Source organism: Halichoeres trimaculatus, unplaced genomic scaffold (genome assembly GCF_033239565.1).
Source record: "Halichoeres trimaculatus isolate MK-OKI-2021-1 unplaced genomic scaffold, fHalTri1.1 fHalTri1_scaffold_1, whole genome shotgun sequence".
In the NCBI taxonomy this organism is placed as follows: domain Eukaryota; kingdom Metazoa; phylum Chordata; class Actinopteri; order Labriformes; family Labridae; genus Halichoeres; species Halichoeres trimaculatus.
The window spans coordinates 31601958-31628985 of NW_027437179.1; the positions used below are offsets into that span (position 1 = coordinate 31601958).

At 40.3% G+C, this 27028-nt stretch overlaps 1 protein-coding gene across 1 annotated transcript; it reads right to left on the minus strand.

Annotated features, from left to right (window-relative positions):
* Window positions 1–3122: 3122 nt before the first annotated feature.
* On the minus strand, window positions 3123–19902 carry inka2 (inka box actin regulator 2). The gene is made up of 2 exons (XM_074668522.1): window positions 19409–19902; window positions 3123–5165 (listed from the first exon to the last, which is right to left on the minus strand). Exons 1-2 carry the CDS (start codon window positions 19478–19480, stop codon window positions 3930–3932), a joined length of 1308 nt encoding a protein of 435 aa, XP_074524623.1. The 5' UTR covers window positions 19481–19902; the 3' UTR covers window positions 3123–3929.
* Between the last annotated feature and the right edge of the window lie 7126 nt (window positions 19903–27028).

The following is a 27028-nucleotide window of genomic DNA, read 5'->3' on the forward strand; positions in this document are numbered from 1 at the left end:
GAGTCGAGCTGATTGCTGTGGTTGGATGAGTGTCTCATAAAAAGTATCTCATGGACTGAGTGTCATGAAGAGCCTGTGCAGAAGATCTGCAGTTTGTGTTTCTTTGTTTATTTATTGAAGACGCTGATGGAGTTGTTGTCCAGATTTAGAATCAATTTAGAGCAGAGTGGATGCACAGGCTGAGAGTGACCTGTTAGTGATGCAGCAGCACTTTGCTGTAGTGAGGCGGAAACAAATCTCTTTAAGTGCTGAAGTAGACAGGAGATGCTGGTTGCTGGAATTTTATACTTTACATCTGGGATATTTCTTGACTTTTTAATGCTAGATTCCAAATATATATATCTTTATAGTCTTAAATGAAAGTAAAAGGGCTGCATTCGTGTGTTACTGTACTTTTGGGAATATATGAGACAAACCCCTTTCCTGGACTAGAAAACTGCTCCTGGTTTGAAGTATTTTCCACTCACCTCTCCTCTGCTGCTCTCAGCATGTTGGCCACGCCCACCTCATCAAGCACCTGGTGCACCTGAGCACCCAGCTGCAGCTCATCAGCAATCAAGCCAGTATTTAACCCTCCCCTGTCTGCTATTTCTTTTTCACGTTGTCCCCTGGAAGCCTCTCCAGCTGCCTATTTAAATTCTTATCCTTGTTCTGACTCTGAGGCTGGCCTGGACCTGTTTTCTGCCCTTTACCTTTTTGGATTCTTTGTTATCATGGACTAACACCTGTTCCTGAGCCTGCTGCCAGCTGGACACTGTTCTCTGTTTCCTAAGGTAGGGATGCTCAGTTTTGATCTCTTGTGAGAATGTCAGACATCTGTGAGCCTTGCATTTATTTTATCACTCAGACAATTTAACTTGGTCATAATGATGAAGCATGCACACTGATTGTCTTTTCAAATCAAATAGCCCCAATTAAATAGAATAAAATATGGGATCATAGATCTTAATGAAGCTCTTATGGGACCAGCATTTTAATACTTTAATGCAGCACTGACCAGTTGTCATTAGGTTGTTAGAGCCTGATCTATAACAAGCCAATATAGTAATAATAATAATGATAAATTTTTGATTTTTTTATGCATCTTGTTACATTTTTAGGTTGTTGGTTCATATCAGACTCTGATAAGGCCTTATAACTCAACTTTTGTTTTGGTAAACTTTTTCTATTTTTGACCATCATAGCGAATTGTGTCTTTTCTTCTATCACCCCCTTGCTTTGCAGTTGCGAGTGGCAGCTAGCCTCAGTCATGATCTGTAAATCACTTAACAGATACGTAGTGTCGCCAGTTGTAACAGTTTTCAGAGTTTCAAAACCAAACCCTTAAGATAAAATGATCACTTTCTTCAAATGCTTTGTAGGGAAAAAAAATCCCTTCCTACGATTCAGTCTGAACCATAGACTGTATAAAACATGGACGTAGTCTCGCCGACGTCACCTGTCTGTTTCTGAAACATAAAACGTAGCACATTGGCTAAAGCGGCCATATTGGTAGTGGCAAGGGCTTCATCTACAGCCATAGGGTGCCTGTCGGTCACGTGACCCTCAGCTGTGCCTCTTATTGGGGAAGCTCACGATCTTAATATCCTCTGACCGGCTGAGTTAGAAAAAAATTCACCCCCCCTACAGTGGGTGCTGGTAGTAAAATCGGCGACTCAGACAGGAGACGTTTTTTGAACCAGGCTGTAAAAAGGTTAATTTCTGCTTTAAAAACAGCTTTTTTTGGCTTGGTGTGTATGTGACTTCCAGTACTTCCGGCACCAGCCTCAAGCGAAACAGCAGATTTTAGCACTTCCGCATAGTCTCATTTTCCCAGACCGGAGGTTGCCGCTTGGTCTGAACCTTAATATTCTCTCTTGCAGAGTCCGATAAGAGGGTTAATCTAAAAAATTAACAAATGCAGCATTTGATAAAAGCTGATAAAAGTGAAGACGCAGAGTAAGATTCCTCTCTGAAAACAGATTTAATTTACAAATAGTCCGTGACAGTGTTACAGCTCACATGACAGAAACTCACTACTGAGGGTTCTCAGAACCCCGATGAAAAATATCAACAACAGCGCTGAAAATAACACTTAGACAGCTGTAAATAGGAAGAAACAAAGGTTACATTTACATACACATTGTGTGTGATATGTCATCTCAGACTGTGCATCACAGCACAACCATCTCAGTAAAAACTGTCTGTGTGTGTGTGTGTGTTCATCTGTGTGTGTTGGACCCTTTGAATGTGTGGTATGTATTGACCTGAATACTGAGACAACACCATATGGATCGACTGGCCAAAACACTCAAAAGACCTAAGGCCTAATCCCTGCTGGCTGAGTTGATTGGTCTGGGATCCCTTTTCTTTTTTTTTTTGTCTTCAACAGAGTGAAATTAACAGTTCTTTGCTAATGATGAGACGTTAGATTGTCTTTGCATATCAGTGGTCCTCTTTAAACTCAGAGCACTGCGACTCCAAGCTGGCAGTTTTGTTTGTAATCCTGAGGGAATTATTATATTAATGTGAACTTTTCAAGGAAGCTTTAGTTGCGCTTTAAATCATCCTGATGCTGTTTGACGTGAAAAACACTGGAGGTGTACGTTATGAAACAAGAGACACGCTGTAAGTCAGAGTCTGACTCATCAGTTTGTGGTTTATATAAAGTGAAGCACTGTCTTTTTCATGTTATGGCATAAACTGCAGAATATTACTGTGACATTTTCATCTGTGAAGAATAATGAAACCATGCGATGGGACTTTACAGTAAATGTTTGTTATTGCTGCTGTAACGTTGATGACAAATATGTACAAAGTTCTGTACATGAAACTCAGAGATAATCTCCCCTCGACCGTCTCAACACTGTCACAGCCCTGTGATGAACTCACCTGTGTGTCTATATACAGTATGTAACACCATCATCATAATCCACAAAGCTGTGGGATTAAACGAGACATTTTTGCATCTTTTTTCAAGTCTGTGACGACCGAGCTTTACGTAACCACCGGGTACCAGATGGCAGTCAGTCAGTCACCATTGGCTGTGCCATCTATACCCCTCCTCTTTCTGCCTAACAAGCCAGGGGGACTGACAGTTGACTCAACATGTGCCATGTCTGCATGGCAGAGAAGAAGCAGAGAAGAAGAACGAGCGTTGCTAACAGGACAGCGAGCAAAATGAGGGATAAATCTCACCTTTAATGTGCAATCTCTGAACTAGTCATGCACTGTATTGCTGCTAAGATAAGATAAGGAAAATCTTTGTAACCTATTTAAATGTAGAGCCATGTTATGGATTACCCCTGTAATACATTCATTCCCTGAGAAAGGTGAATGAGACTGATGGATTTTGCTAAACCTGACTTTCCATGACGTTTAAGCCTGTTGGAAACTAAAGGAAGCTTACAACTGTGTTCAGTGGCAGTGCGTTCAGTGACAGCTGTTACAAGGATCACTTATAAAATCATGCTATCCAACAGTTGTTATTTCCATTCATAGATGCAAAGAAGTGAGATACACAAGTGTGCATATGTCCTGTAGCCTGGGAGTGAAAAATTCTGGGGTTGTGTTTTAAAGATCTTGTGATGGTGACATTCTGAGAAACGTTTTTAAGTACCGTCTTAGAGACATCCAGAAAACCAGTCATACATGCACACACACAGGAAGTATTTTCAATACAAAACTCACAGCGTAGGTCCTCAAAGAATGCATCACGCACTCGCACTCCCAGACACACACAGCAAACGAGGTTAGGTTTAGGATTGTCTGACAAAATGATGCCCTGAAAATTTTGTCGAGGTGTGAAGTTCATTGGTTCTTTTTTGGAAGAGTCCGAGCCGCTCATACAGTCCAGTCAGTCATTCATACACCCCCCCAGTGCAGCCAAAATCCCCCTGCACCTGTCACACACTCAGCCTGGCATCACTGGCAGTCTGTTGGACCCACTGTCAGACCCACACAGCTGTGTTGTAATCAAACAAGGGCTGCATTTTCTCCAGACCAGTCTCTGCCTGTCTCCTGTCTAAATAAATCCCAGCAAACGGCTGTTGGTGGACCTGGGGGAAGTTGTGTTGGTGGTGGGTCCTTTCGACCTCAGCTAGATGTGGACACATCTTGCTTTTGCTTTGCTGTCCGTTTGCCCAGAACGGCAGGTAGAAGCTGCCTTTTGAACTCTTTGGAACCAGTTTCTTTGGCCTCTTGGCGAGATCGCTCTCAGACATCTCAGGAGCCATCCAGCCGGGCCTTTCCTTCAGCAGCTTGTCCCTGTCAGGCCGGACGCTGCGCAGGAACTTCTTGAAGATGTTTGTGGTTAAAGAGAACTTCCTGCAGATCTCCTGCGAACGACTGTTTCGAAGAGGGTGAGCTGGAGTGTCTGGCCTGTCTGCCCCTCCGTCCATTGTCCTTTCATCTCTCCCTTTCCTCCTCTCCTCCTCCATGTCTTCCCTCTCCACCTCAGGCAAGTCAAGCCAGTTGCCCACAAGGTCTGCGAAGACGTTGTCGCCCAGCACCAAAGGCTGGCGGTTGCGACTGCGGCTCATCAGGGAAGATGTCCAGTCGCTCCCGTCATCTGTGCTTTCTTGGGAATAGTCGCTGTCAAACGAGGGGCCTTCTCTGGAGAGGCTGTACAGGATCCCTGGGAGGTCCACCACTTTGGCCCGACAGGGAGCCTTTGGATGAGGGTTAGGCTCTTGTGGAGGGTTCCCAACCATTGGTCCATAAAAATCCACCTGAGGGGCCATGTATCCTGACCACCTTTTGGGTATAGACTCCAGGTTGTTCTCACTTCTCACACTTCTTTCACTCGCCTCGCTCCTGCTTTCAAGACTGGATGCCGAAGACGATGAGGTGCCCATGCTGCTTCTGTTTCGTGACATACTCCTGTCCTCTCTGCTGAATGTGTTTCTGCTCCCCACTGATGGTTGTGGACTCTGCATTGGACTCGGGCTGGGCACCTCCGGCATGGTTTGGCTGAAGCAAGACCCGTGATGGTTGCCTGAGGTTAAAGCTGTTGGAGTTGATGCTGCGGGAGGAGCAGGGTGGGGGATTCCCCGGTTGATGGGTCGACCAGAAATGTCAAGGTTCTCTAGCGCCGTCTGAACTTGAAGGAGCTTTAGTTCCTGAAGGGCTCCCATCATCGAATTCATCTGAGCGTGGAGGCCATCGCCGGCTTCTTTCATGCACACCTGTAGAACATAGAGATAAAAAAAAAAATTTATGATGCTGAATCCTTCAAAGCCTGATTCCAACAGAGCCACAAATCCTACCAAGCCTCTTCTACTGGTATATCAAGCATTACAGCCAAGTGTTTAAGAGTAAAATTCCCATCAACAGCCCTCTGTTTTGTCAGTTACACTCGTCTCTTGTGTGCATCAAGCTGCTTTCTAGCACCTTGTTTAATTATGGGTCATGTGACCCAGTTTTGGATGACAGGCCAGGGTCCCATATGGCCTGCGTACAAGACAGGATCCAACAAATGACAGCTGTGAAACAGAGAAGCTCTTCTATTTTATCTCAGTTTTGTCTTTACCCTCCATGCAGCCGTAATCTTCTTCATCGCACACTTTGTCTCCACTCTCACTTCTCTCTGTGCGGCAGTAATCATGCACCCGGCTTTTATCTTCGTCCGTCTCCTCCCCTCTCTTTCTGCTCTCATCTTTTTAAGAGCCTGTGTCATGTGATCTGGACTTACGTCTTCTCCTGAAGCCAGACAGAAAGCCCAGGGGCGGCATCGTGACCTGTGTCTTAACTTGTAGGCCTGAATCATCTCACACCTTGACCCAGACTTTGAATCACTCACCGTATTTAACTACAGGTTTAAGTTTGTCTATGAGCACGCACACATTGGCAAAGAGAGACTCTGATTGATGAGTCAACCTCCCTGCCTTGAATAAACTTGTGTGGGAAGACAAGAAAAAGCATGCAAGGAATTTTGAGAAACGTGCCAGTGTGTGCAGCATTGTTGGCTTGAAACTCTGAAAGCTCATCTCCTCCAGCACACGTCAACAAGTTGAATAGAATACATGCCTCTATCTTGTAAGCATTTTGTATGCAAACTCTGTCAAAAGTGATGTTTAAAATGAGCTGCAAGCCCTGCAAATTCTTACAAGTCTTAGCAATCACAACCTGCACCTTACCTTCTAAAAACTTCCACAAAGCAGATGGTTTAGATATCACAGTCCGTCTCCTCTGTGTTGTTAGTCTGCACCTCCACCACCCTGTCACTGTCTCTCACCTTTCAAACCGTTCAGTCTGACAGCCCCTATATGTATATCCCCCAATGGGGGTGCACCGCTGGGTGTGAAAGCCAATCAGCGCTTCCCAGACTGGAACCCCCAAACAACAGAGGGGAGGAGGGTAAGGGAACTCAGGCGGAAACAGACTGACAATGAGAGGAGCGAGGGGGGTCGCAGCGAGTGAGAGGGGTGATGAGAGTCAGCCGGATGATCAGGGGAGAGATCCCTCGCCATATGTTAAGATGTCCAAGAGAAAACTGTTGATGGATTTAATTATAGATGACACCATCAGTACACATGAGGGTGGTTATAGATGGAGGGAGAAAGGAGGGGTGTAGTTAGAGGTATATTACACCAGGCTGTGATACTTAATCTTCAGGGAGCAGTGATTGTGTTGTGGGAAAAGTAGCTGTGCAGAGCATCTGATAGCACCATAAACAAAATGACCTCTAAGCACTGTGAGAGACAGGAATGACACAGAATTACCTGAGAAAACACACACATGTTGTCTTAACTGAGAAGTTAAATTACACCAAAAGAGAGCCAAGAGAGAACAGACAAATGTAAAAATCAATCTGATACTGAATGCAAAGTGAAACTCAAGCTCTCGTGGGCTCAGCTGGAGCCATTTGTCACATTCATTCAGGGTCTTCTGACATTGAACCTAAATGACCTCCTTTATCTCTGGACTTTCTCTTAGGCCATGTCCACACGTAGTGTATTAGGGAAACCGCATATATTTATATACGTTTACGTCCACACAAAACCGCAGCTTTACATCCCTAAAAACGATGTTTCCTGAAAATTCCGGCCAAACTGAAGATTTTGGAAAACACCGGTTTCATGGTTTAATGTGGACGCCAGTAAACAGAGTTTTCGGTTCTCAAACGTCACAGCTGAATGACGGGGACTCATTCTGATTGGCTGGCATGGGTTTTAAAAAATCCCCGGCTACATGTGGACATAGCCTTAAAGCTCCTGTGAGGAGTTTTTGATTTGGAGAGAAACAAATTGAAGTTGATACTAAAGCATCTTAGTTAACTACAAAAGCAAACAAGCATCAGTGAAAAAATTGAAAATTTTTATATTTTAATTCTAATGCTGTAAACTTCTGCAAGGTGTCCGTTGCATGATTGCCAGCTTAACATTTTCAATCACAAATATTCAATGTAAAAGCAGAGTGAGATTTTTTCTGCATGTAAGTTCAATTCCTTCAACCACAATCAGTATTTTCTCATATAATATCTTTTTTAACTTGTTAGATGGGGTATTGGGTAGTACTGGCCATGTTTTTTACCATCTTGAAGCAGTCAGATGAAGCTTTTGCTAGCTTTTAGCTAACCCCTGAATGATTGAGGACAATGTAGTGGTAAAAAACACGTGCTATTTTAGAAGTGACATGGATTTAGGAGAGGCAGGTTGCAAACATGTGTAGTGTGTGAAGCGCAAAAAAAAAACAATTTTGATAGCAACCTAGCTATTCAAGCCAATATGTCCTCTTAAATATTGGTCTATTTACTTTTTTATGGTGAAGTGTGCAAATCATGGATGTTTTATTTCTTTGCAAGAAGAAAAACTTAAGTCACAACTTAGACAAATTTTGTTATCAAATTTTTCTACAAGCAAAAATTATATGGTTTACAGAACTGAGTTAAACTGCAATATATGTGGCACAAAATAAAAATAAAAAAAATACTACATCATTAAATCTTTATTTTCTGAGCTGCTGTTTTAAACCAAAGAAAATACATTTTCAAATTTTATGTTTGATTTTGAGAAGCTTGTGCTATCTAGCATTTCCTCCGATTAATCACTTTATTGATGCTGTTCAATCATTTTCTGTTTACTGTCCAGTCAATCGAGGACTATACTGCATAATCATGGGCCATTTCACAGACACTTATCCAATACCCTGCACCATTAACATTTAACCTCTGGGCAACACTATGCTCGTCTCTAACATATGGCTGAGTAGGTGCACGAGGGAGTGAATATCCCTTAAGATCAGATAATAAGCCTATCAATGCACATGCTGGGAACAAAAGCCTCTGAGCCTCCCGTTGGCTCACTAAATTAGTCAGTGAAGGTTCGAGTAATTAGCACAATCAGGTTGTCTCTTGTCTTTTGTGCTTTCCACATATGGCTGACTTCATTAGCGGCGAGTCCCTGGTGTCTCAGGAGCGGCTGGGAAAGCGCATAATTACGGTTTACTTTCCTCCACATCAAAGGTCAACAAGTCTGAAGACAAAATGACGTGCAGATTTTGGTATTGTTCTTGCGTCTTCAGAGGCAGACATGTGGCTTTAGAAAGTTTATGCAGGGATCAGCTGAGGGATTTCCACACTGTGCTGGAACCTGGACCACTCACAGGTATTTAATCTGTTTTCTGAAATATTATCTCCTGAGCGGCCTGAAAGGGCCACACCTGTTTGCACATGCCAACCAAAACACCTTAATTCAACGCTCACATGCAACTTTTCCATTATCCCGTAAATATACAGGTTTCCCCACTGCTTATTTAAAACACACTGTTGTTTACTGGTATTTCTATTCTAGGGATACATAAATAATTCATATTGTACCCTGGGGAACAAACAGAGGAACAGAAGTAAACTCAAACCCATTATTCCACCTTTACCATGCCAACTAACTCCAGGCACTACACCACTGCCATTTCCAGCTGAACTTTGTGGCCCAAATATGTCAGCCTTTTCAGCTTTCACTCACGATGTTTAAAGTGACTTCACAGTTATAACCTCCAGCGTTTTGCACTTCAAACTTAGATATTATTCATCCTAAGACGTCTTACTTTAACAATGTGTGAATCAGCTACAGGCTCAGCCGGGCGAAAAAACATAGGATGCTATCCTTAACCAACCTACCCAAGCACCTTGAGGTCCTGTCCCTAAAATAAAAGGAGATGAAGAAAAAAAACTGTCTTATCTTATTAAAAAAAAGAGGCGAGATGAAATTGGGGCTGTAGGGAATTACTGTGCTGCCCAGAAACACTGGCATCATTAACCCAGTCTTGTGAAGTTTAGTTAAATCTTCTTTTTGATTTAAAGCCCCCAAGACTATTTCATCCATTTAATCCATCAGGCGTGCATTTCTATAAAAAGATCACTTTAAAGAAGCAAGCCAAGTGAAAATCTGCTGAATGAATGAAAGAAAGACAAGCAGGGACTGTCCAGATTCTCCCCTTTCATCCCCCACTCTTCTTCGTCGTCTTCTTCTTCTGTGGCTGCAGTATTGCCAGCCAACCAGACATAATTGCCAATTAAAGACTGAATGCTTCAAAGTTTAAGAACAATGGCTGGCACTCTTGAATTAATGTTGAATAGAGGCTTATTAAATAGTGCTGGGCAATAGACTGGCGATTCTCACCTCGAAATCCATCTACAGCTACGAAACATTAAGAAACCATTTACTATGCATGCTAGTGAATTAAATACCACCAAGTGTAAATAAATCACAGTGCCTCCCTACCTTCATGGCAGCCTTGATATTACCTCCTTCAGTTATGGAGGGGAAATAAATCACAGTGCAAACACACTGCTGTGCACACACATGTCCAGACATGCCTCACATGAATGAAGTCAGTGTCTTATTTACGCCTGTGCTAGTGCTTGCGTGTTGTGTTCACTGACATATATTCTCTGTTCTCTTATTAGGTGAGAAATCAACACACAAACTAGAAACCAATAACAAACCAATGCTGTGTTTGGCTCTCAAATGCATCCTTTTCACAGTTGTTTACTCACTATTGGCTGCACAGAGGGGAAACAGTGAGGCCAAGGTTATCAGGCCCCAAAAGGTCTTCCTGTTTAGAAGGAGCAGGCCAGCAGCAGTTTGTGTACTCCACCCTCCCTCCACCTCCACCTCTAATTAAAAATGAATGGTGGGCTGTGTGGGTCACGGACAGGAATAGGGGCTCTGTCCGGGGGGATACAGAGGGGGTCTCTGTGAGTGAACTGCTGGACGTACCACAGAGGGCCGTGGTCAGCCCCGAGGTCAAAACCAAGAGAGCAATAAAGCTGTGAAGAATTCACTGAAGGAAATAAATTACTGTGCCCACTGCAATGAATGCTTCTTTGACCAAAAGGGTTACATAGAGACTTGTTTGGTACCAGTGCCTTCAGGGTCAAGTTCAGCAGAGGGGAAAAGTGTGAAAAATGCCCAACAAAAGAGTGTGGGACTCAAATGCCTCTTCAGTGATGTCATGACAAATTGATCTTGACTGTAGACATCAAACTTCTCAGCTTCACTGTGTTTGCAAGATATTCTTTGTGTCACTGTGTGAAACCTCACATAAGGTAGGAATTTAGAAGCTCAGCTTTTCTAAATTCTAAATATTTTCTGAGCGGCTGGCAGTACAAAGCCTGGCAGATATTTTTGCTTCTGAGCCAAGCATCAACATTTCAGTGTTGAAAAATGAAGGTGGTGCAGAAGTGGTTTGCGCTTGGGGCTGAATCTAAAAGCCAAAGAAACCTTTTGAGAGGTCATGTTTAGTCTGTTTACAGAAGAATAACAAATTTACAACTTTATGTAAAACACTAGTTTTGGGCTATTTCTTTTAAATAACTTATCTGTTTTTATTTTATTCAGGTTAAGAGTTGTGCATAATTAGATTAAGGGCATGGCTGAACGGAGGTCATATCCACCTCCCACCAAACTAAGAGTAAATTGGAGCCAGCATTTTAAAGATGGTGACCACCAATTTCAGGCTTCATAATGCCTCTTCAGGAACCAATGGATGACAGCACTGGAATAACACCCACGTTTAATACAGTCTAATTTTTTTTTCTCCAAAGGTTTGTAAAGATTGGTCAAGCAGGTTTCATTATGGCTGCATAATATTGAGGAAAACAATCCACAATATATTTGTGTACCTATTTTTAATATTATAAAGAAAAGGGATTATATAATTATACCAGCATAATGCAAGTTTGTTTATATGTATTGACCAGACCTACATGACATGAGGAAAAAAAACAGAATGTGCGATTTCATTACTCAGTATCACAGAAAAAATATGAAATGTAGTAAAATAATGTGTGTAAAAAAATTAGCCATAACTTATATCTTCTGTGTCTGTTTTCAACATGACACTGCTTAATCTAATTTAAGTCCTTTCTAGGGAATTACATCTTGCAGAGTGGTGGAGGAATGTTGCAACATTGTAAGAGTAAGGTGTTAGGTCAGCAAAATAAAGCATGTCGGTTTGGTAAAATGGAGAAAATAACATTTTTAAGAATCACACATTAAGTCCTAAAGTCCTAAGAGTGAGCCTTGGGGAACACCTTTTTTCAACTAATATAAATAAACTAGAAAAAAAAACCCAATTTAACAGACTGCTGTCTCTCATTCTCACTATCATTTTGAAATTAATCTAAGGACAGGTGAGCTAGGTAGTTAGCTTGAGCTTAATCTGATTTGCATCAAAATAGTAAAATGTGCATTTTTTTCTTTTTTCTCAACCCCATTCCAACAGTTAAAATGGCAGCATTCAAAGAGTGAAAGTTTTAATTGTTTTATAAAATATACCTTTTTAATACACTCTGATTCATTCAATGACAAGACTCCCATACCCTGTTAACCTATAAGGATTGTCGTGCACTGTTTTACACCCATGGCCTAAACATGACCCAGTATTAAAGGGTCAAAAATTCCCTGAGTCATTTTTGTCGCAGTGATTTGTGAAATTATCTGGAGAACTGACAAACAAAGCGACATCCTGTCAGGAGGGGCTTCCCATCACAGAATGATTATGTAGGTCATTTTTAAAAAGCAAGATGTGTTCTGTCATTAATTTTAGAAGACTCGTTGAATAATGGAGCAACCTCTCTGGAACACCTCTCATTGGTACTACTTTCTACTTAAAAAATAGTTCCTGTGAATGAGTTTTGTGGGTTTACCCTGAGCCACAGGAACCCTGTTTCTGGAAACAGAGGATGCTCATACATTTTTTAAACACTTCAGTGCTGCGACTTTCAAAACAGACATCAAATTCACCTCAGTTGTGTTCTCAGATCTCAGAGGGAGATATCTCAAAATGCTTGCCAAAGAAAATACAAATTGCTAGAGCTTGTCAGTGGGAATGAGGAGCCGGGGAAACGGTTTGCTTCCCTGACCCGACGCCCATCAAAGTCCCTGACGGCTTTTTCAGAGCTGGGAGTTGGTTTAATAGCCTGTATCCTGCAGAGCTGCTAAGGGGGCACAGGAAGATGAGGATCCATGTCATCATCTTTGGCAGATCATGATTTGGAGCCAATCTGCTGTCTCTCTGACTAAAAGAAAATCTTCACTGGAAGCAATCACCATCAGCTAGATGCTTGATAACGCTGCCGTTGACGTCAGCACTTTATGTGTGTGGGCAGTGAAAGTGCACGTCCAAGTCTTCAGCCCACAGTGGTGACATCCAGTCAGACGATAATTTTGCAGAGACTGAAGATCCCTCTCCACTCTAAGTCTCTTATTAAACGGTGTGTGGCTGTGGAGAAGCATTTCCTGATGGAAATGGATGTGTCAGTAATAAGCATTTATGATAAATGGCTTGTTTGTGGAGCGTTAAAAGCATTTAACCACTCATTTAGTTCAGTGATTTATTAAATATAAATGGGACTCTATATGCTTTAATGCATGTCATCTTAATTATCTTATATATAGAGTGTTTTGAAATTGCTAATGTGTACTCTGCACAGGAGCTGGTTCTCACTAAAATGGGGGTTAATCGACTCCCAAAGACTTTAAAGCTGCCATCATCAGTATGTTCATGTTACCAGTGGATTGGCTCTACTGACTGTTTTGGCTACTTTAAGCTTACTGTTTTGGTTTTAAACCCTGTAGTGCCATTGTTTGAATTTACTCTTGTTTGAGCTGGTTTTGGGAAGAGAAAAACCAAACAGCAAACAAACGGTAGCCCATATGCATGTCCAGTCATTTCACAAACGGACCATTAGTCTAAACGTACCGTAACTGAATGGCCCATTTGGCTTTAGTGTTAGCTGCATTCAATGCTGTAAATGATTGGCAAGTAGGGATGGGAACTGAATTGGGTACTTTTACAGGTACCAACTGAATCCCATTGGTAGTACCGAGTACCGATTCATGTAAAATCAAAAGGTACCATGTTTAGGTACCTAAAAGCATTCGTGTGACTGTGAGGGAGTGTGAGAGTAGGTGATTTTCCATGCTGGACATGAACGCAGCATTGCAAGTTTATATTTTTTGAAGAATAGATATGTTTTACTGAAAATCTTTGGGATTTTATTATTAAATGGATTAATATGTATCAGTACTGAAAATTGGTACAGTTGAGACCCTATCGTTTCTAATGGAAAAGGTACCCATCCCTATTGCCAAGTTAACTAGTTGCACCATGAGGCAGGTGCAGAATGTCATACGTCAGGGGAACCTCCTAGGAAACCTCTATCCAAAAAATTCAGGTTGTGCATGCCTACTACACATAAGTAATAACAAACTTTGAGTTGGGTAAAGGTGTTTTGTAGAAAATCATGAAAAAATAGTTTTCAGCAGAAGAAATGGACGAAGAATGACCAGAATATAGGCTGAACAAACAGCTGTTATCAGTTGGTCAATCGACAAAGGCAACAGACAAAAAGAAAGGGGAGGTTAGGCTAAAGATCTTGAACAGGGTAAATGAGTCAATTAAGTTACCAAGTGCACAGTACATGATCTTAAAAATAAATAAGCAGTATGGAAGCTGCTTTGAGGAACAAGTGCCGCAACAATGCCCCACTAACTATGAATAACTCTACAAGGAGTTTTTTGATGAACTCTTATCATTTCACCACACACATCTTAGAAGGATCCAGACGCATAAAAGCAGAGAGCCACAAACTTGTGAAACTGATGGCAGCAAGTCTTGCCAGTTTGAGACTTTGATTGCCTACCTTTTCTCATCTGTTAAGTGAAAAATGTCAAATGTCGTCTCCTAAATCTAAATTTACTGTTGACCTCCACATGGTCATAGTTTTGGTAAGGATTAGATTGATCCCTAAACATCAGTTTGCTTCGCATGTTTCATCTTTGATGGATACGCATAAGCACAATGACTGCCATCCTTTTTAACAGCCAAACAGGTGCGGTAATCTTGCCATGACCATTAAGCAATTAAAAGGACAAATATTTCTAAGTTGCTGGTGGAGACCAAAGCAAAGCTTAAAAGGGGTTTCATACCGAGTAGATTTGTTGGGATTCCCAAAACTAGGCAGTTTCCATCGCTTTATACCTGGATATGAAAATTGGGCTCTTGCATGGTCGAGCTTTCTGCACAACAGACTTTATAGGGTGATAATTTGTGACTGCTCTGTTTACACTTTGTTCCACTGCCCCCAGGTGCCTGGAAAAATCAATTATTTCTGCTCTAATGCATTACACAACACAACTTCCATTTTAGTAGCAGAACAATCCAAAAATTCAATAGCTTTTAGCCGGGGACAGCCATTTGAAGGCATTTTGGACGCAACAACAAGCAAAGTATCGAACCAAACATCAGTAGTAGCGATACCCATGAGAAGTAATCAAAATGTTTTCAAACAGAGGAACACAGAGGAACACAGAGGAGGGGTCTTGGACCATGCAGAGTTATACATGTGCTTACAGCAGCTGCAGTTTAATTAACCACTCTGCTGTCCCTCGAAACAATAAATCCTGACTGTCTTCTGTAGTGATTTCGAGATAACAGAGCAGGTTACTGCATGTGCACTCCCCCACATGATAAACAGGCTTTTTAAAGGTTAGCAGCTTCATCTCCAACACAATGATCATCCATGCAAAACCCCACAGCTGCCACCAAGAGCAGGGCCAAATTTAGCCAAGGGGAAGGAAGGGCCGGTTAGAGAATAGGAGCCGTGAGGGAGGCACAAAACAAACGAGGCTTACAGTTTAACCGCTATACATGCTTTGTGTTGTGTACACTTTTCTGATTCCACACCCTGAAGGTAACAAAGACCATGTAACCCAAAAGGCACTTAAGCTTTTTGTAGATTTGGCACGCATGCAATTTCTCCCCACCTTAGATTTCATGATCTTACACTCTCATGTTTTGGTGTTGAATTCCAGGATGACAGTCATTTTTGAATTATGCCTCAGGGTGAAAGTGATAAAGGAGTACGGTGCATATAAAATGAGTGTCAACAGAGATGACATCAAGGGGTTTGACTTATGCTTTAGTGACTGAAACTGTGGTATTAAGCAGGTGTGAGTCTAACATTTAGACACTGTGACTCAAAGGCAAGTCACCTTTTGAATCTCAGACTTCGAGTAAGCAGTGAGGGCTTACGTTTTCTTTTTTCATGACTCTTTGTCCGTATAATGAGTCATGCTAGGACGTCAAAATATGTAATGTTTCTATGACACCTTACTTTCTCAGGGAACACATTAAAGTTTGTCTGCAGCAACAAATGTGAAAGGCAATGATGCATTAATGACTGGAAACTAATCTGCTGTATCAGGTCTGGGATTCACTTGTGAGCTGGAAGTGGTCAGCAGTCAGGAGAAATAGACCCAGACCTCCTCAGGTGAAAGGTCGACTGTTCAAGCGTGACCTGGCAGTACCCCACACAGACTGACCCCCCATGACTCCTGACACAGTGTTCACACTTCTGTGTGACACTTGTCTGCTTTTAGAGCTCACCGAGCATTGAGTTTCAGGGGTCTAGTGAGGATCATTGAGTTCTCAGAAGTAAATCACTTCATTTTACTGTCTGTTATTTGGACTCTGTCATTCTCACGTTCCCATGATGCTCCAGGCAATACTTTCTAAACAAGGTGATCTATTCAAGAGACAGTACTTTTTTCAGATTTTGGGGCTTTTTTTTCTTAAGATTATATAGTAACTGCTCAAAAATTTTGACAGCATGCTGTACATGACACAAAACTACCAAATGTGATATGCTACAGCATAGTCCAATGAGATACAATATGTCGCAAGATGATCCACTGAGCTAAGATTTGTTAAGATATGATCCAACAAATATGATTTGACCCAATAAGACATAAAACTTAAAGATAAGATTCAGTTAGGTATGGTACGTCACGTTAGGGGTGGGGGATATAGCTTCAAAATTATATCATGATATCTTAAGGAAATTTGCGATATCGGTATCTATGATGATATGGGGGGGGGGGGGGGGGGGGAGACGGACGTATTAGTGGTTGTTGCTTCTGAATAACAGCATTTTTATTGTGCATTCAGAATGGAAGCCACTTTTCCAATCATTTACTACAACTACTACACAAGCTTGAAATGTTAACATAGTAAGTAGGTCAGATCCAGAGGAAATCTGAAGTTTTGAGGACAAAACGTTAATCTTTTAGGTGAAAAACTTCATAACACTATACGACACACAACACATTCCTTCTATAAGGACACCAACAGAAAGGGGAAAGCATGGACTGAAATTGCTGAAGTTTTAGGAGGGCCAGATGAGCTTAGCATACTAACTGATTACCATAAAAGTTCATTCTCTTGGGTAGGATTCCTGCAAGAACATGTGGTTCTGCTGTGATCTTGTGATCTCAGGTACCCAGCTGCTATGGGTGCTGCCCTGCATGGCACTCCAGAGATGCATCGAGTATGGATGGCATGTGCCCAAAATCCCCGGAACTGCGCTGCCCGGCACTCACACTTTATGTGTGAATTAGGGGTAATACTGATATAGGGTTTAGACGTTCGGCTCGACAACACATCTGATGTAGAGGCAAAAAATTCCATCGATAATAACGTAGCTTTCACATCCTTCTCACTTGTCTTGGTAGCCTGGTTATTGTCGGCCCTGTGTTTCAGCTTTAGGTGGTGGAATATGTTTGTGGTGTTGCCACTTTTCGCGGTAACAGTTCTCCAGCATATTTTGGATTTAATGTGTTTTGCTGCATGTCTGATCTTTGGTCAGCCAAACCATCTCCACATCACTGAGGTAGCTCCTCTTTTGCACACTAAATCCTACTTTCACTCTCAGCCATTGTTGTTTTGTACAGAGCAGGGAGCGTCATACCTCATTGCACCTCTGCACTGTAAATATCGCGAAATGACAAATTTATATCTTCAAAAAAACTATGCTGGTATTATCGTAGACGGTATGATATGGCACACCCCTACGTCACGTAATGATCAAATGTGATACGATTCATCACAATATGGTCCAATAATATTAGATACTTTACCCTATGGCCCTAATACTTTACCATATGCTACAACATGTCTCAATATGATACAATTTGTCGCAACTTGACTGAGCAAGATATGATATGATACAATAAAACAACTTTTATGAACCAAAAACAACATATAACATATTGTTCGAATTGCATGTTCTGCATATGCAAGGCTGTAACCTTTTCAAATAAAAACTCCATTTTATGTTAGGTACATTTAATCATAACACTGAAATTCATCTGTTTTAATTATTGTTGTTACAATTCTGTGACATGTGTAATGTAGTGTATCTAATTAATCTGTAGTTATGCTGCATTATTCTTATATAATGATAACCTTGGGTAAATTAATTAGCTGAAACTTGATATTGATTGTGATTTATTACGCAACTGAAGCAGATCTCAACGGCTGCTGACGAACTTTGGGATGAAAACCAATAGAGTCTTGGCTTGAGTTCCTTCATTTGCCTAAAGGTTTTCTGTGATCAGATCATAGTTAATAAAATGTGCAAAAAAGCCCATTTGTTTTAAAACTACACTTTATCTTTAAAGCAGAGCCACAAGTGATTTTGATGAGCTACTCCACGAGACATCCCTGCTGTAAATCTGTTATTAGATGTTTGTGATCTCTGTGTTGCAGATTGAGTAGGTTTATTCTTCTCTAGTGAGCATTGGATAAAAATCTGCCACAGTGCAAAGAAAAGTGTCAACCTTGGCATTCGCGCCTCTCATTTTCTGAACAACAGATTGCATCCCACATGGTCCCTTGCAGGGGGAGAGTGCCTCGGCTTTTTAACCAGCATCTGCTCCCTGTTTCTCTTGTTTGATCCCCTGCATGGCACAACACTTCTTCTATTATGTTACCAAACAGCGCCATGGCAGCTTTAACACAACATGTCCTCCTGGCATCCACGTCTACTAACCCCTGAAAATCTCAAGTGCCACTTCACAGACATGTGGCTGGTTTTGTGAGGAGAATCGAGAAGTCACAGAGCAGATCGCGGCACAGAACCATGCAAGACTTTTCTTGTGGGCGAATTTCCTGATTTGTGTCTGTGTCTGCTTTGAAAATGATTCCAAATTAAATCTGTGCCAGTTAAGGCTCCTTTGAAAATGGGTCCACAGTGTGTGACTGCCAAATGATTCGGGTGTGAGGGTGCAGCGTTCGTTTTTACATTTCAAACACGAGGGTAAGCGATAGCTCTCTGAGTCTGCCACTATCAAACAAATGTGCTTGTTGAAGAAGAGGAAACGTAAACACATTAAATAAGAGAGACAGATTAATTCAGGGCGTAATGATGTGATGAAACTCGCAGTGGGTGCCAATTTCACTCCCTCCTCGGTGACAGCAAACCCCCACAGCAGGCAATAATAGGGATGCAACTACTGGTCATTTCTCTGATTAATCTGATGCTTGTTTTCCCAGGTAAAGCAGTTCTTTTATTTTTCAGAGCTTTGAATATCTTGTTATTGTGTGACTAGGGATTTAAAACTCATTTATATATTTTACCATAACAAACAGAAAAGCATATGTGCACATGGAGCTGGAACCTGCAGATTCTTGGCCTCACTGTTTCTGTAAACCAGACATTAATCAACCTTCTGCTTCTAATTTTACCATAAATCAAAATAGTGTGAATCTTTCCACTCTTTATTTAGGAACCATCCAACTGTACATGCAGATCTCTTAAGTAGATGAAACTGTCTTGAGCCCATTAAGCTTTAAAACATCTGTCCCAGATGTGTGGACAGGGAGGATATGTACACATGCTTCCAGTGTGTAGGGCTTTAAGCCTACACACACTAATGCGATTTTCAAAATACACATGCAGCCCCCTACTGAAGCTGGATACTAGAATCTGAGAGGGGTCTGTCGGGACATAATATCCGAGGAGAACCACACATCTGGCGTCATTCAGAAGAATTTTAAATGCATTTAATGTCTTTTTGCACATTTTAAAGTCTACATTTTTAAATAATAAACAGTAGTGGCAGAAGATTAAAAAAAAACGTACCAGCTCTTGCTTCAGTCGCCTCAGACACGCATCCATGTTCTTGCATTCCGGTTTGGAGAGCTGTTGTTCCATTTTTTGAATCTCAGATGAAACGCTCCGCCGGTAGCCGCTCGTGCATGACTCTGAAAGCTCGTCTCGCGGGCAGCAGAATTAAAACATCGCTCTCGTGGAGAGCAGAAAAAAACACAATCCGCGTTTGGAGATGCGCAAATCCTGTTGAGGAATGCGCGCGCGGCGCGTAGTGACGCGAATCCTTTGATTAAAATAAACAAGTCCTGATTACGAAAATGCGTTTACTCCGAGAAATGCTAATGAGTCCCTTCTTGTGTCTGCATCAGAAGACCACTCCGTGTGTGTAAGTGCTCCTTGGCTACTGTCAGCCTGCTGTGTGTGTGTGTCTGTCTGTTTTCCCCCTCTGCTGTTTCCCCATTCAAGAGGGGCGCTTACGTTGTCCGTCCAATTTCCTCCAATGAGTGAGCTTCTCAGGCAACCCAGGACAGACGAAACCTCATTCAAATTGGGATCAAACTGGGATCCACCATTTATTATGGACGAGTCCATTTGTCCTCACCAGCTTGTAATCATTTCACAGAGATCTGAAAAGGGAAAGGCAAACATCTGGAAGAAGTATGAGTTAATGCTGAGGGATCAAATGGGCCGAAATCCACAGAGAGAATAAAAAGTAAAGTCTCTATTTCGCAACACTGACAGTCCACTATGGATCCTGCTGCTGCCACTGATGGACTGAAAAGGAAGTTTATGGAGGATGTGTCTAAAAGAAACCATATGTGTCATAAAGCAGCTATAGGGCAGCTTCCTGACCACCTTCAGGGAGGAAACACCTGAGTGAGACGCCTTTGTTGCTTAACCCGGATGTAATACTTGATAAGTGGAGGAAGGAAGAGGTGCTGATTCACAATCTCTACATCCACCACAATATTGATTTGACATTTCAGCACACATGTTGCACTTTCAGAATATTCAACACTGACTACATCTTTAGATTAAAGGACATATGTAAAGCATGAAACGACCTTTACTTTAATTGTATTCTGTTGCTGAGGGAAGACCATTAAGAGAACACCATTCTATAAACTGAACATAAAGGAATCCATGGTGGCACTGAGCCTTATCTAAAGATTTATAATGCAAAAATACATGATGGATGAGGGAGACTATGATGTACAGCCCAAGGGATAACATATAATGCATCACATACTTGATAAAACCAAGTCCAGATCCATCTATCCCTCCCATTTCCACAGTGATCCTAGCTCTAAGTCTGGAAACTCAGTGCCCTCTGACATGCTTCAGTCATCTGGAGGTTTTATCATCAGTCCTTAAGATGGTGATGAGTCCCAGATGGATGGACAGACAGACACTGAATAAGAAAGAGAAAAGATGAGAAGCAACTTTGATGCAATAAACAGTGAAAACAGAGCATGGAAAATGAGTGCATCATGTTTGTAACTAAGATATTTCATTATCATATTTAAGCCCCCCGTACTTTGAAAATTCATAGTCCTTTCTTTTGTTCTTACAGCAGGTTTATAAATGTTTCTGTTTATTCACTGTCATTTTAGATGCAACTTTAAAATGTCTCTCTCGTAACTGAACCATGTATAATAATTATGATGAAGTGAAAAAGCTTTTTACGATATCTTCAGGGAATTCTGTGCACTCTTTGCAGGCAAACATTCAGCTTTTATACACAAGAGCTACAAAGAATATTTACTGCCTGTCTTTCCTGCCAAGTGCATTAAGAATATTGAATGTTCATTCCCACTTTATTATTTCAACATCCAGCCATGCTTCTCTTTAATGTCTATGGTTGCCTTAATCATACAGTTTGATGAGCTTTGTTGCTGCAGGCTCCAGTCTTGTTTTGACAGCTATCTGTTGTTTTACAAAGGCAATTCAGTTATCATTACAATATCATATTTACACTTTAGTTCATGTTAGATTTGTGTGTAATTTCAGTTATTCAAGTAAAAGAGTTAGAGGTTGTTGTTTTTTAATTCACTGTAAAATCAGAAAGCTGTTCACATGCTCATCACAAATATTCTTGTTTTGTTTAAGAAACAGCCAGAATCTCTGGGTTTAACATTGGTCATACAGGTCACATGTACAGGTCACAGGTCGCACATAGGTCATCACATTCTTTCATATAAGAAGTCAGGACCAACAGTTTAAAATCTGCTGTAGATTTTAAAGACAAATTTACCGAAAGCAACAGCATCATATTGTATTATGTTGTATTATGTTGTCCCCTGTGGTATTGAATAGTATTCATACATTGTATCGTACTGCATCATTTGGTGTTGTCTTGTTTCATTTTATATTGTAGAATGTTTCTTTTAATCCGTTTTAGCTTCTTTTTGTATTGCACTGCACGCTATCGCACCGCACACCGTATCTACAGTTGCAAAATTCGAGGAATTTTCAAAGTCAAAACTTTCCACAGGAATTTGTGGGAATAAACTGGGAAGTTAACATGATAAACTTAAACATAGCAAGGGTACATATTGTAGTTTATTTTGACTTAAACGGACAGATTTAATGCAAGTTTATTTGAATATATATCCTATTCTTTGCCCCTGACATAGCAGCGCTTGACTTTATGTAGTCCTCAGGTGGTGATTTAATGATCTTGTACTATGGGAATCCTGCACAGTGAGTGTGGGGAGTGTGGCTTCAATAGCCCTGCAGTAAAGTAAGTTTTGATAAAACTACCCAGAAAGATTCCAAATTTTCTAAGCTTAACTTTCCAAGGAAATTTTCTATCCTTTTACAACCATAACAGTTTTTGTTCCTGAAATATCTCTCAGGATGCTTTCACACTTTGATTCCTTGGTCTCGATCTTTTGAACATGTGGATACAACAACCACACTCCAACGTAGAACAAGGCAAGTTAGATCTTCTAGAGCAGACAGACTCTGTTCCCTGCCAGTCACACTAGAGCAGATCATCTGCAGTGAACCCCAGCAACTGGGATAAATAGCTGCTTTAGTTGACCATCTAGTAGTAGGCTAATTTGGCTTGCAAGCAAATTTGTTGTCACAGAGGGGTTGACCTACTTGCTTCTCCAACCCATAACCCACTTTGCTGGTAAGGCAACAAATGTTAACAGCAGCATGTATATTTTTTTCACTTGCACCTTAAGCTGGATCGCCCATTAGAATAAAAAGTTGGATAAGTTCCTTGCTCACAACTTCTACAAATATGTACATTATTCGATTTCGAGACACATAAGTTCAACTTAAACTACTCAGAACCTATAAAGTTGCTCTGGTCCATTTCTTCATCAGTTAAAATTGTAAGTGATGACGCATTGATCCGTTAAGCATGCTTATTTCAAACAAAGTCATCTCAAACGTGACCTCGACCTGCAGCTGCTCTGCTTGCATATGTCCACTTCCTCCCAGCTGTCAGCATGAACGCACCATGTATCAGGAAATGTCTCCTCATTGCGCTCTGTACTGAAACACATGCAGCACATGTCACAGCAGCAACTGTTAAACTATACATCACAGCAGACTGGGAGGATTATCATCCTCTGGGTGTTATGACTTGTTTGGTTTCTCGCACATTCTTGTGTACATGGCAAAATAAATCAAACCACAAAGAAACACAATGAACCATCACAACATTAAACCACATCTCTTCTGTCTTGAAAATAATAGATTACCAAAACTACTCTGCTGAAATCACCTGCAAGTCTTCTTTTGGTTTCCTTTCAATGAAGTTCTTTTCAACAACACCAGTTTGCTCTTTGTATTGATAAGGAAAAAAAAATCTATACTCTACAGTGGATCATTCTAAATGTTACAAATGGTTGAGAAGCTTAAGAGTTATTGTGCTTTGCCACTACTTGTAAGGCATTTGGATCCTGTTGCACCAATTTGCATCATATATCTGTGGTTTGTAACACAAGTGAATTCACCAGAGCCCTCAGGACTCCTGCAGTTAACTGCAATTTGCGAGCAACAATTATGGTGAAACATGATGCTGCTACAACCTTCAGTCAATAGTGCTCATTTGTTTTATGGAAAGATGCCCTTGGTTGTCAAGAGTAGTAGTCTTATTTGATATTTTATTATCAAAGTAATAATTAGTGTCACAAGATGTTGTATGTACTGAAGTTAGCACCTCTTTCGCCCAGCTTCTTGGCCAACAACTTCATTTTTGTGGCCGAGCATCCTGAGAATCTTACTAACAGTGGAGCGACAAGCATGAAGCCTTGAGTAGTATTGTCTGTAGTCAAATCTATTCAGGCATCCGAAGTGGCAATGTGGATCAAAAAGGAAGAAGTACGGCTAAATGGCTTTGGCAGACCCACAAGACTGTTGCAGGTCGGAAACCAGGCTACAACTAACATAAATAACAAAAAAATAACAAACTGATAGCAGCCAAATGAACACAAGTTAGGTTTTTATTTTATTTATTTCATTTTTTTCTTTTTGGCTGTAACATCCAGCTCTTTGGAAAACCCCCAAAATTATCCTATCCAATCTAAGTATAGCTTGAGGGGAGAAAAATACCATTTCGCCATATCATATCATTCAGGAACATCAGGCAAGACTGTCACAAAGACATCATTGTGTATGCTGTTACAAAAAACCTAGAAAGAGTGCGCCAGTTTCTTTATCTAAGTTACTTCAAGAGTTTGATAACACTTTGGCAGTATAGAGCAATAATTTATGTAAAGTGCTTAACTTTGGCTGATTAAATTACCTTATCTTATAATTACTCCATGTCAAAAGTTTTAATCAGCAGCAGTTTAATCAATCAAACACCTGTAATCTTGTGATCTGATCTTTACTTCTACCTTCAGGTCAACTATTAGTCAACCCTGTTGGAATTTAATCTAAATTGTGCATCACTTCTGTTTGTCTCAGCACTTATCTTTTTGTGTTATGTCACTTCTTTGTCCTAAAATTTTGGCTCAGATTTTACATTCCTTGTTTTACATGTAAGTAAAGAAGCCCTGGCTCTGAACTGATGCAGTATCTGCTCAATGATGTTGTAACTGTTGTCTTTCCTCGGCTGTGTGATAAGTAACAGAACCACATCAGAGCTCACAGATAACATCATTATAATATCCTGTTACATAAACAGGTAACTACTGCTTCACACCTTCACACAACAGAGACTGATGGATGATAATATGAGGTAATGGTGAGATCAAATAACACGACGTGTATGTGTTCATCATAAATCTGTTACTCGGTGTTTGGTATTACATCATTTAGAGACATTACGCTCCTTTTGAAACAGTGATTATTTGGTGATAAAGAGTGTGAGCAGCAGGTTTGAACAGTTTTATTTAAAGTATTCAAAGATAGACTTAATGATAGAATGGAGGGAAGTGAAGTTTGTTATGTTTAGGAAAATACATTAAATTGACTCACCTTCTGATTATGATCCTGTTAGTTCCTATGTTTCCTTTTCCTATTTTTCACAAAAAAATTAATTCATTACACACAGATACAGAGTTTAGTCTATTGTAAGTGGTTTAGCAGAATAAACTGAAGGTTGATGAGGCAATTACATAATAAATGCGGTCAATCTAGTCAATGCTTACATAACTATTTGCTCTAAGCTGCAACATGTTCTGTTCTGTACCTAATCAATCTTAATACAGTGTGTAATGTGTACAACACAGATTATTTGATAATTGATCTATGAATGAAACCTTATCTAATTATTTTCTTTTAATCTGTACTTTTCCAGCAGATTGAATTGTGTCTGTAAACCAAAAATATTAATACATTGCCATCTAGTGGTTGGAATGTGTCACTACAGGATTTGCATTGACGTTTTTTGAAAGTGTCATTTTCTTATAACCTGTAAAGTCTCTCAGCCTGACTTGACTTATGGCCAAAGACTCAGGCTAGATTTCTAATTTCCCTCATCTTTTCCCTCTTTCTTTCCCTCACATCTTTCAGTTCTTAAGTCAACACATGAAAAAGTTGCATTACTAAATACACTGTGACACAGTTTGACAGGGTTTTTTTTTGTTATTGCTCCTTAAGTGTTTTCAAAATCTATTGACAAATTTTGTGCCCCACATTAAAAAATCAGTCTTAACCTAAAGTACACAAATACACATGCCTTTACATCTGAGATGAAGAAAACTATAGTAAATCTTATTTTTCATGATGACTGAAAAATAATTTGAACACTAAAATAGTCTACAAGTTGTATAGCTCTGTTGCTCTATGAGAAAAAAAATCTCTCTGAACCTGATTTGTGAAGCAGTTTTGTTTTTCATCTTCATGCTAAGTTATTCATATTGTGTTTGAGTCATCCGGTCTGTGCGTGTGATGACATCATCCAGACAAACACTAATGACGGGTTATAAACTGTGACAGACTGTCAGACGTACTTATGCTATCGAGAGTGAGCTGACAGGGAAACACCTGGTTAGATACATGAAAGTAGAGGTAAAGGTGAAACATGGTTTCTCTTTGACTTTGTACATCATGTTATGTCACAGTATCCAAGTTTATTAAGCTCTGTTTTTTTTTTTTTTTTTTTTATTTTTTTTTTATTTTTTTTTTTTTAGCATTTTCTAAATTCTGTGTTATAAACCAAGTTGAACTATTGGTGCTAGATTTTGGCCCCCGTTAAGTTTGTATCTCTAAAACAACAACAAAAAAAGGTTTTATTTTGTCCATCACCCAAAATTATTCATTTTATTATAAAGGAAGAGTAAGGAAAACAGCAAAAGACAAATCATCAGAGTAATTAGCATTAGCTTTGTTGAAAACCGATGTTTTTGGAGAAATCAGACAAAGGTTATGATGGTAACTCTAGGCAATGATAAATAATTTCCTGAAGCTGTACCTTAGATGTAAATGTTTCATTTCATTTAACACTATCATCAACAAGTTGTCACATAAATGCAAACCTAATTTTTGTTTTAACAACGAAAGCGGGAATAATTTCAGCATAACTGTGTCTTTTAAGTATTTGAAATAATGAAATATCAACAGAAGTTCTGAAATGATCACCTTTAAAGATGCTAACCTATTCTCACAGATTCTGTCACTTTTTATTCCTTGACAAAGTGTTACATAGCAATCCTAGAGTGCAACACTAAAGAATGCATTTAAGTATTCTCTGCCTCATCTTTTCCATCTTTCCATATCTTTTTTCCCCCCAAATATATCATGCCTTGCTGTAGAAAAAAACACTTAAATAAAGTGGTTTTAGCCCTGTCGATCACCTGATCTGACACCTTCCCCCTTTGTGGGGAGGACTTAGAATTACCATATGGTAGCTGTCAACATTGTTGCTGATGATGTTGCTGTTGTAGCTCACACAGAAGAATCACTTTAACTTTCAGTTTGTTTCACAATCAGCTGAAAACGCTGTTATTCAGCCTGAAATAACTTTTGCATTACAGTGCCATCTGGTGAGGCCTTTACTCATGCTTTGATAGACATATGTCTATAGTATCACAACTGATGTCAGCTTAATTTCTGCTAGGAGGTCACTCTGCATGCTGAAAATGAAAAAAAAAAAAAAGAAATACACTGAAACAAATGGAAAATAAGATACATCAATAGTGTCATATTTATATTACTTATACTGTGCTTCTGAGTCTTTTAGAC

Coding starts and splice junctions, on each gene's coding strand:
- inka2 (XM_074668522.1), bottom strand. CDS start 19,480: ATGGAACAACAGCTCTCCAAACCGGAATGCAAGAACATGGATGCGTGT. Junction 5,166..19,408: donor GGCGACTGAAGCAAGAGCTG/GTACGTTTTTTT, acceptor TATGTTCTACAG/GTGTGCATGAAAGAAGCCGG.